The 10,614-nt window shown below is 51.2% G+C and overlaps 1 protein-coding gene across 2 annotated transcripts; it reads right to left on the bottom strand.

The window, feature by feature from the left end:
* Positions 1–2,663: 2,663 nt before the first annotated feature.
* On the bottom strand, positions 2,664–4,799 carry MID1IP1 (MID1 interacting protein 1). Of its 2 annotated transcripts, none has more exons than XM_064646869.1 (2): positions 4,316–4,799; positions 2,664–3,927 (listed from the first exon to the last, which is right to left on the bottom strand). In XM_064646869.1, the coding sequence occupies exon 2, from the start codon at positions 3,767–3,769 to the stop codon at positions 3,275–3,277; it is 495 nt and encodes a 164-aa protein (XP_064502939.1). In that variant the 5' UTR covers positions 3,770–3,927; positions 4,316–4,799; the 3' UTR covers positions 2,664–3,274. The 2 variants fall into 2 exon arrangements, with proteins under 2 accessions (XP_064502939.1, XP_064502938.1); XM_064646868.1 differs by having other exon boundaries at positions 2,664–3,924; positions 4,316–4,798.
* Positions 4,800–10,614: the final 5,815 nt, after the last annotated feature.

Here is a 10,614-nt window from a genome sequence, read left to right as displayed (position 1 = left end):
TCTATTTAAAACTGCTCTGCAAGAAAAAGCTTTCAGAGGGAAAGTAGGAAGATCACAACCTAGCCTGATTCAGCCTCATCTGCTTCCACCAAGTACTGATCAGCCCGTGATTCTTGTTCTTGCCATGGAACTCACACCCAATACCTTACACACCTTACTCTATCTAGAGTCTGTTTCACTTAAATGAGCTAAAAATGACAACTGCTTCTCACAGGGCATGTAAATATGCCTGGTTTGAGCACAGCTGCAGTAGTTTGGCAAGTTGTCTTTTTGTCTGTGTGTGGCTTGGAAATAAAGTCACTTATCAAAGTATCTGAGATCGTTAGGATACTTTTTATATTAGACTGTTGTCATTTGCCATTATCACTTAAAAGTATCAGAATCACTTTATCAGAGCAGACTAAAGGGTTGCTGAACTGTGTATGTAATTGAGAGCCCTTAAAATGGTCCAGTCCTTCAAAAGGAAATGTAACTCCTAATCGTTTTATATAGCGCTGCTTATGGAAATTTTTCCCAATTCAGCATCTAACAAACAAAATCTGCATTAAGACTCTGCAATCTCATCTTTGTTTACTGCAATGTCAGGAGCCAGCATTTATGTAATTGCCTGACCATCCCACCTTTTAGGCCAAATTGTTTTCCACAACAGCCAGTAGCAAAGTCCCATCCCTTGCCCTTTGCATGAGAAATACATCCCTGGTTTTATCTGTTTTTGCCTTCCCCCTGCATTACAAGATCACTTTCCTGATCCCAAGAGCCTCAATCCTCTCCCATGACCTTGAAAAGGGGGAATTCTAAAGCAGCTCCCAGGTGGGAGGTGGCAGAGTCTCCAGCTGGTGTGAGTCTCAGCAGATTTTGCTGCAGCTGAGTTGGGATTACCGGGGCTGCTGCCAGCCCAGCGGCTGGGCCCCCACATGGGAGCCACGTGCAGTTCAGCAACTGCAGCTTAGTCACAGAGGGAAGGCAAACCTTTGAGTCACAGTATCCTCCTACTTCTGTTCCCAGAGCTTTACTTGTAAGGAAATGCCACCTTTGCTGCCCAGCAGTGCTAGTTTTCAGCTGCTCTTCCACCAAAACTTTTCTCTTGTATTCTTTTTTTTTGAATGCAAAGGGGATGGATGCAACACTCATGGCGATACCGCACTAATGTAATATTATTCTGACGTTACTCATAGTCTAGATCAGCATCACATTGTCTCTTGTGCAACATTTAAACAGTATTGTCTAAATCCATACCAGGAGAAGTTACTGGGAGATCAAAAGGAGCGAGGGTGAAACTGCATTAGCTGCTTTTGTCTGAGGTTTCACTGGCGCTCCCGAGCAGAGGTTGTAATGTGGTTTTCAGCCGACTGGGCGCAAGGCAGAAGGGAGCCATGCAGCAGAACAGGTTCTCCCTCTCACCCTTGTCCTCAGGAGAACAAAACTTTACCATCCAGCACAGGGCACCACATCTTTTGCCTTGCATTTGTTCAGCCACGGAAAGATTGGCAAGCTGATGTGTTAGGAAACCAGGGTAATCCCTCTCCTTGTTGCTGACTTTTTTCCTGGCATCTCCCCAAGAAGGGAGGGGAACAGAATTAAAAACATTACAAAAAGAACAAGCAGCGCCAAACTAAAAATCACCCAGCCTTATAAAGTTCTTCTTTACCCTAGAAGGGAAAACCTTCTAAAATATGTATTGTTAAACATAATGTAGGCTGATTGTTTTAACTTATACAAACATCTGCCAACTAGTACCATGTCTGGAGAGCTCATGCTTTACTACAATGTCCTAACAGTTGGGCTGAAAAATAAAGTGCTACAAAACATCTGAATTTAGGCAAAAATATGAATTTAGGCTGAGAGAAGATTTTTTCTATTTTTAAAAGAAAAAAACAAACCCAACACCACCAAACGAGCGCTAAATCTGAGAATAATAATACGAAGTGACATCTCAGTAAAAGGAGATGTCTACAAACTTGGTATTTCAGTCCCTGAGAAGAGAACTTAGGTTATGGAAGGACGTAGGTATTTATTAAATAGTTATCCTATTTTATGTACACATCGTATTGCAATCAGTAAGTACACTTTAATACTAGAACTTAATATTAGAACAATATAGACACCCAATTCTGAGGTATTTACTTCAGGAAATGAAAAAAAAAAAACGTAGATAAAAGCAATACAATCTGGATAACATAAACCTGATTAATTCCTGGTATCCAAGGACGATTACAGAGGAAAGAAATGCAAGAGGTGGGGGAGGCAAGTATCCCAGACCTATTTAGAAAGAGGAAAAAAGAACTCCCCACAGTACATTAAGACACTTCCTGAAAAAAAGCAAGAGTCATTCCTAGGCTTTGCTCCAACTTCCATGAATTGCTGCCTGCAGAGTAACCATGACTCGATCCTTCTTAGATTCTGTTAAAGAGGCACTGACCTTCAAGCCAGCACTCAAACAGAGCAACTGTACTGTCTGCTGGGAACAGCTTACCAAAACTCAGGCCATGTATGGTGCAGTTAATACAGGCATTTGTACATTTTAGGTATGCTGAGTTATCATCACTGCCTAATTGTTCCCTTTGTGGGGGGAAAAAAAGCAAGCCACAAACCCCCCTCTCTTGAATATGCAGATTTCTGTGTCTAGTAAGGCAGCTCGGAAATAACTTAAAACAACAGAAGAATTCCAGATGTTAAAAATATCATTTAATTAAAGAAACATAAATCATACCAAAAGTTTAAGTCACTCTTAGTTAATACATTTGCATTTATTTTAGAATATACTCTACATCTGAGTAAAAAAGGTTTAAATAAACTCCAGTACATGTACAACCGTGGGACCCGCAATCTGTCCCGCAACAGAGGGATGCTCCTTAGCCCACTGGGTTCCCTCCGGGGTAACAGAAGCAATTTAGTGCCAGTTTCGTTATGTTCATCGGCTTGGGTTGAGCCTCCTTATCAGCCAGCCACACCACCACCTCGTACACGTAGGTGTTCAGCCTCCCCGCCCGGGCGGGCACAGCAACTGCTCGCCCCGGACCGTACAGTGAAAAAACCACGGAGGGGGTCAAAATAATTAATAAACTAGTATTGATTAATTTACATCTCTCTCTCGCTTGTGCGTTGGTAGAAAACCTGCTGCAGTCCTGGGAGTGCGCAGGGGAGCCTCGGCCCGGGGCGCTGCCCCTCGCCACCGCCGCGGCAGCAGCGGCAGCGCCGGGCGGGGACGCGCCGCTCCCGCTCCATTCCCGCCGGGCCGGGCCAGGCGCCCCTTTCCCGCTCCCCACCCCGACGCTCAGTGCCCCCAGCTGCTGACGCCGATCTCCTGCTTGTATCTGTTGGTGAGGACGTTGGCCTTGCGGGTGAGCTTGGAGAGGACCGAGTGGAGTCCGCTGAGGTGGAAGTGGAACTGCTGCTCCAGGTCCTCCTCCCCCTCGCCCTCCTCGGCGGGCCCGCCGCCCAGCTTGTCCTTCTTGCGGGCCGCCTCCTCGCCCGCCGGCGGCTGCACCACGCCCCACTCGATGTCGTTGCGGATGGACTTGAGCAGCATATAGTGGCTGTACATGTCCCTGCGGGAGAAGTAGGCGCCGGGGTCGCCGGGCGGCAGGGCAGCATCCCGGGGCGGGCACACGGCGCCCGCCGCGTCCAGCTCCTCCAGCAGCAGCGGCACGTCCCGCAGCAGGCTGGGCACCATCACCGTCTGGTCCATGTTGTTGACGGCGCCGATGAACCGGTTCATAGCGTTGAGGAGGGAGTACTTCTGGCTGTACGAGTCGCAGATCTGCATCATGTCGGCGGCTGGGCGGGCGAGCTCAGCGACGAGGCTTGGACCGGACCGCAGGGCTCCTCCGGCGGCGACCTCTTCCTCCTGCTCCTGCTCCGCGTTAGCGGCACCAGCCGCCCTCCGCCGCGGGCTGGGCTCGGCGGCTGCTGGCGAGCAGAGTCCTGCTGGGAGGAGGCGGCGGGCGCCGCGGTTAGGGGCTGCTCGCTCTCCCTCCCTCCTTCTCCCTCCTCCCTCCCCCAGCCCGCCTTCCCGTCCCGTCCCCTCCCGCCAGCGCCCCCTCCTCCTCCCCCGCCGCCTCCTTTATTCCCGGTCCCATCTCCTTTCCTCAGCATTTTCCTTCCCGTTCCTTCTCTTCGCCCTCCACCTCCCCTGCTGCAGCAGCCACTCCCCTCCGCACTAAACGAGGCAAAGGGCGAAAAAAAGCCCCCGCATCTCCTCCCGGGAGCCAGCTCGAGATGGGTGGCAGCCCCGCACCGCAAAATTAAAATTCAAGCGGTCCCCAGCCGGCGATCCCCGGCCGAGGGACGGACACGCCGCGGGGGAGGCACCCACCGTGCTCCGGAGGCCTTCGCCGCCGCCCGTGGCCGCGCTCCCATCCCCGGCGCCGTATTTATAGCCCGTATCTCACACCAAGGTGTTCCCCAGTGCCACCCCCCGCGCCGCCACCACAGATAAAGGCGGCGGGCGGCGGCCGCGCAGCGCCGGCCCCGCCCCTCGCCCGCACCGGGGGAGGGCGCCGGGAGCACATCCCGCACCGCCGCCCGAGGGGGGCCGGGAGCACATCCCACACCGCCGCCGAAGGGTTCGGGACACGGCGGGCTCGACGCTGGGAACTGCGGGGCTGAGTCCCCGGGGGAGCCGCGCTGTACCCCGCCTGCCCGCTCCCCGCTCCGGTTAGGCGACGGTGGCAACCCCCGCGCCCCAACCCTGGGAGACGGCACCGGCGGTCGCAGAACCCTCCGAGCCATAGGCACCACCCCGAGCGGGGGTCGGCGGCGAGGAGCGCGGTGCCCGGGGGCTCCGTGACCGAGCAGCGCCAAAACACCTCCACGTCCCCGACCCCTCCTCACCGCCCGCCGCCCCTCACGGCGGCCGGAGGGGGCGGAGCCGCGCTGCGGGCGGGGCCGCGCGGTTGATTGACAGGTGACTGACGGGCCGTGCCGCGGGGACACGCGGGCCCCGCGTGCCGCCCGCGTTCCCCCGGCCCGCCCATTGGCTGCCGCGCGCTCGGAGAGCGTGACGCCGGCCCCGCCCCCCCTCCCGCGCTCCGCGTGCCCCGGCGGCGGCTATCGCAGCGCGGCTCGGCCGGGACCGTGTCCCACGGCCGCCGCTCCCCGCCGCCCTCCCTTGTCCCACCGCACCAGCCCGCGGGAGGGGAGCTCGGGCAGCCCTCGGGCAGCCTTTGTCTGCGGTCCGGGGCAGCGCGGGGCGGCTGGCATCACCCCACAGCCTCACCTCCCGACCGCAGCCAATCGGCGCGCCGCCCGGCGGCCCCTCCGGCCAATCAGCAAGCCCGCGGCGGCAGCCAATGGTAAACAAGAGCGCCCCCTCCCTCGCGCGTGCCCCTGCCCTGGTAACAGACGGGTTGGGCGCGAGCGCCGCCGCGGGTCACGTGGGGCCGGGATGAAGGGGGTGGGGAGCGTTGCCATGGCAACGAGCCGAGCATCACCCGGAGGCGCCGGGGCCACCGCGGGCGGAGCGGCTCTGCCGGGGGCGTCCCGTGCTCCGCATCATCCAGAGCATGAGGCAGCGGATGCGCAGGGACGAGTAGCTGGGCCTGAGCGGCCGCGGGACCCCCACGGCCCTGCCGGCGCTGCCCCAGCTCCTGCCCGCAACGCTGCTCCCCGCAGCCCCTGTGAGACCCCGGTGCCGCCCAAACTCCAACCCGAAGGCTGGAGGCCGCTTCCCTGTGTGAGGGATGGGGCCGCAGGCAGCTCGTGCGCTGAAAATACTTGTGGTTAAGCAGTAGCCAGAGATATGGGCTGGTATAAAATTATGAGCTGTTCGCAGATAATTCATTACGGAGAAAATAAAAAAAAATAATCTCACCAAGCCAGAAAATTGGCCACGACTTGTATGTGCATCTATATACATGTGGTGTGTCGTTAATACACCATTAACGGTTTTGCTGCCTTTAATTGAAATACAGCCTGCACTGAACGTTCAATAAATTGGAAAAAGCAATAAATCTTTAGAAACAAGGGGAATTGGTTTATTGTTCAACTTTCCAAATTAAAACAAAACAATTAACCATCTGAACAAATTAAAACTGAAGTCTTTTACCTGAGGTTACAGCATGCTGGCTGCCCAGGAGGAACAGTTGACAGAGATAACCCAGCTTGGAGCTGCAAGCGCTTGTGTCTTCAGTGCAATGATACTACAAATACAAATTATGGAGGGAGCACAAAATAATTTTCACCAACACCTACTCTCTTTGTTTCCCAAAATGTATAGCCACATGGTCTGCTTCCACCTCTGACTGTAAATGTTTCCTTATTTTAGTGTATCACTAGTGCAGTGCTGTAGCCTGTGCAGGCATGTGCCTCATCCATTAGGCTGAGACAGATCATACTCAAGTCAAACTTAACAGCATAAGGCAAGGCAAGGGGCTTTTCTTGTTTTTTTTTTTAACTTCCTTATGTTCTGATAAATTTTGATATGTGGTGTAACTGTCTCTGGTACATATAATGTATATCATTAACACAAGCCTGAGTAGGTTTGATTGCTCTTTGGTTAAAATGAAATAAAGGAGCACATATTCCTAACTTCAATGGTATGTAATTGCCATGGCTGTGCACACAAGAGAAAAAGACATGGCACTTTTTTTTCCCCCACTCCTCTTAAGAAAAGATGATCCCATTTAAGGCACAAACTTTTATATGCAAGTGGCACTTGTTTAAAATCTTCCTCTTTAGAATTATCTGGTTATTGTGGCCTGGAAGGGGAATCAGCTGGAAACCCTTTATCTCGTGTCCTGAGCAATGAGAAAGCTGCATATTCACTATCTGGCAGTTCAAGAAGGTGTAAACATGTACTTTTTCCCAGTACAAGGTCCTGGATAAGGAAAACAATACAACAACATGAAACAGTAGACTTTCTCCAGCACCTTAACTGGATGGAGCATTCCTTATGGACAAGCCGAGCAGTGTTGGGGTGAAAACACCTCTCTGCCTGAATAGATTTGGTGCCATTATCCAGGAAAGCAGAGGTCACATATAAGTTACTATATTATTTAAAACCATTTAATTTTCTCTGTAATGAATGAGATCTGGTGATGTTCAGCTCTTTCTGGACAAGAGCCTTCTTCCTTTCTTCTTCCTGAAGAATAACAGGGACGAACTATAGTTATTACTATTTAGCTGTTACTGAGCTGTTACCAGCATGAACTGTTTCACTCAGCTGTACACCAGTCTTTAGCCCCAGTAGCACTGAGGTTGCTGTCCCAGTGCTACAAAGGTTGGCTGCAGGATCAGTGCTGTTAGTGGCCTGTTTCCTCTGGCAACATTAGCAGCTGTGCAGTGTTTTTCAAGAAAAGACAGATGATTCTGTCAACTTGCGTGGGTTTTCATACCATTTGCAAGGCCTATCTAATTTCTCTCTGCAGTGGCAACAAGATAACTAAACGTCTTTGTTCACAGTTTTCCCAAGACACATGCTGGCACAAAAGAAGTGCCACTGGCACACTGCAGACCAGCAATGGCTACACTTTGGGAGATAGGAAGTTGTTCTGCTGCACAGTGTTTGCAAAATAAGATAAAATCTTGTGTGGGCAAAAAGTGATAAATATGTGCAAATATTTAGCGTTGCATTCTGCAGCCTGGGAACACCATTTGGGCCAGCCATGTAAGAGCAGCATCTCTTGGGAATTTCACTTCCTCTCATAATCTGTTGTCAATGTGACACAGCAGATTAGAGTTCAGCCTTGGAAACTGCAAGTTGTTTCCTTCTATTCCTATTTGACAGTACAGATGCACGCATTTAACACTTCTTTCTCTTTCTGAAACCAAGTCCCGTTGTACCAAACTCTGAACTGAGGAAAGCCTTCATTCCTCATCCAGAAGGAATGTATGTAAATTTATCATCTTAATTGATGCCTCTCCATGAGTTTCATATAATCAGCCCTTGTAGCTTAACATGCTAATGAACAGGGTAAGTAGAAACCTAATATGTTAAAGGAATGCAGACCAATTTGTCTGAGTCCTGCTGAGACCTGCAGTTTAAGTTTTTCAAAGACTTACTCATCTTTGTCCTATCTTTCACTCAGCCACCTTTTACACCTATTTCTGTTGGTCCTCTGTGAGCAGAGCTATTCTCCAAAGTGGACAGAAACCTCTGTGAGAATGTGCAGAGGGGTCAGGAATAGAATGCTTGGAGAAGGCAGCGGTAATGGCAAATCCCTCTTGCCTTTGGCACATGTGCAAATCTGGGCGAGACCTCACATTGCCAGAAGCCACACAACAAGGGCTCTGCAGCGTCATGTCTCGGCACAGCACAGCAGTGTTTTGTGTGCAGGGTGACAAGTGTGGGAGTCCAGTGGGACCTCTGCTGGGACTGGTATCAGGGAGCAGTGCTGGGCAGGGAGGTGGCCATCTCAGGCAGCTCCTGTGAAGCCCCTCCGAGCCGCCTGGCTCTGCAGTTTGCACCCGGGTCTCTCTAGACCTGTCAAGTCCTTGCTTCCTCAGAAGCTTTCCTGGAAATAATTACATGTACAGCTTCAATCTATTTGCCAGTTACTGTGTGTTTTCAGCTAGCTAGCACTACGAGATCGAAACAGGCGCTTCCTCCTTAAAGGAGCCGATGGGATAAATGCTGCCACAGATTGTTCGCATGGTATGTGCATAGCATCCCTCTCCCCTACCTTTTGCCAGCCTCATCCATCTTCTCTGGAAGCTGGTTGAAGCAGGCACTGTGGTGTGCAGTGCCCAGGACAGCAGCAGCCCTTTTCAAATGGCTCCTTAGTGCTGCCATAATAAGCCTGATAAATAAAACATGGCTTGCAGACACGGATTTACTGGAGAGGGCTAAGGGGGCTGTAGCTCCCTCATTAGTATCTCCCAGTGCAGCATGTGTGCTCCTCATTATGTGGCACAGTGGCGGTTGTCTAGTCATCCACACTGAGGCTGCAGCCACTCCAAGGATGCACCAGGGATCCCAAGGATTCTTCTTTTTTTTTTTTTTTTTTTTTTCTCCTGTGTTAATAATAGGAATTTACAAGATGGAAAAAAAAAAAGAGGAATGAAGAGGATGAAGGGGGGATAGATTGTAACCATGTCTGATTTTCTCTCCCTTGCACCTCTATAAGTCAGCAGCAAATGCGGGGAAATCCATATAGCTGTGCTAATATGGAATTGGCACGAGTAGGATCGAGACCTCTGGACTGCATGAACTCTTATTTTTGGGGAGCTTTGTTTCTGTTCAGTCTAAAATGCTGCTTCTAAACTCGTGGCCAAAGTATAAACTTTATCATCTCCCTCGCAGTTTTTGTCTCCTGTTCAAAGGAAAAGAAGCAATTTGGCTGATTTCAAGTCCTTTAAAGCTGGGGACTCAGGAATCTGGGTTAATCTGAACAGGGTTTGTGGAGGTTTGATCCAGCTTTTCTTTCCGGCCACTGCTTAAATCCCTCCTACCTCCCGCATACAAGTTACAACTGCATCATCGTAGTAACCCTGTGACCAAGAGGCATGAGAGTCTCCTCTGAGACTGTAATCTCACTCTAAACAGCTCTCTGGCGGGTGCTCGTGAGTGGCGATACATCATGCAATTTTCTCCTTTAGAGGCTTGCGGTGTCATCTCCACCGTGATCCCTGCCCTTCTTGGCCAGTGCTGGGAAGCCAGAGACCAAGGCCAGCCTGGGAGCATGTTCCTGGAGCAGCACAGCATGCCTGGGGCAGTGTTGGGCCATGAACGGTGTTAGCAAAACCTGCCCCTTCCTCTCGGCCACCCAGCCGTGCTCTGGCAGCAAAGATGCCTGTTTATGATGGCAGGAGACTTTGCTGGTGTAGCAAAGTAATCCTCAATAAGCTCATGACTTTTCTGTAATAGTATTTAATATGCAGACAGTCAAACGAATGCCACCGTGATATATTTTTATGGACAAATATTATATATTAAGCCCTGATTTATACATTTGAGCGTAATACCTGGGGCTCTGAGGAGAGCCTTTAATCTCTGTCAACGAGGCAGCACGCATGCTAAAGCGCCGAGTAAATCTGCACGAGAGCTGTGAACTGAGCGCAGCATATATCAGAGTTCTTCCACCTGATAAAATTAAATACACGAGGCCACCTTTCTGTGACATTATCGGGTTGATACGCAGGGGCTGACATCAGGAAATACCGATTCGCGCTTCTCACTTTGACCCAAACTGGCACTGTCCCTGCTGCTTTTGCTGTTCCCATGTGGGAAAGGTGCCACCTCAAGCTCCCAGGAGACGTTCCTGGATGGAGGAAGGTTTCCGTCCGCGACTTGCCCACTCTCCTTCCATCACCTTGCCTCCCGTGTGATCGCTGGGGAGGGGACAGTGCCCTATTTAACTTCCATCAGCACGTGTAGTAAGGTGAGCATCGTCTCAGTACGGGGGTTCTGCATTTAATAATCTCACCAGCTCAACTGTTTTTATCTGAATCTCCCTCCTGAACTGATAAATCTAAATTGCACATTTTCTAACCCGCTTTAGCTTAGGGGTAAATCTCGCAGGTATCCTCAGGTGACGAGCGGGGTCTGCCGCGCCTCTCCAGTGCCATCTACTGTACCTTTCTTGGTACTGCCTCCCCTTCCCGTCTGCCTGCTCACGGTTCCCGCAGCAGCTGCCCCTTCATCCCGCCGAGTTGGTGGAAAAACGGGAGCTCTAG

Source organism: Pseudopipra pipra, chromosome 2 (assembly GCF_036250125.1).
Source record: "Pseudopipra pipra isolate bDixPip1 chromosome 2, bDixPip1.hap1, whole genome shotgun sequence".
Taxonomy (NCBI): Eukaryota; Metazoa; Chordata; class Aves; order Passeriformes; family Pipridae; genus Pseudopipra; species Pseudopipra pipra.
Note: the sequence above shows the minus strand (reverse complement) of the source record. Positions and strands in the feature narration are given on the sequence as shown.

Excerpts from the sequence above, each read along its gene's own strand:
- MID1IP1 (XM_064646869.1), bottom strand. The coding sequence starts at position 3,769 with ATGATGCAGATCTGCGACTCGTACAGCCAGAAGTACTCCCTCCTCAAC.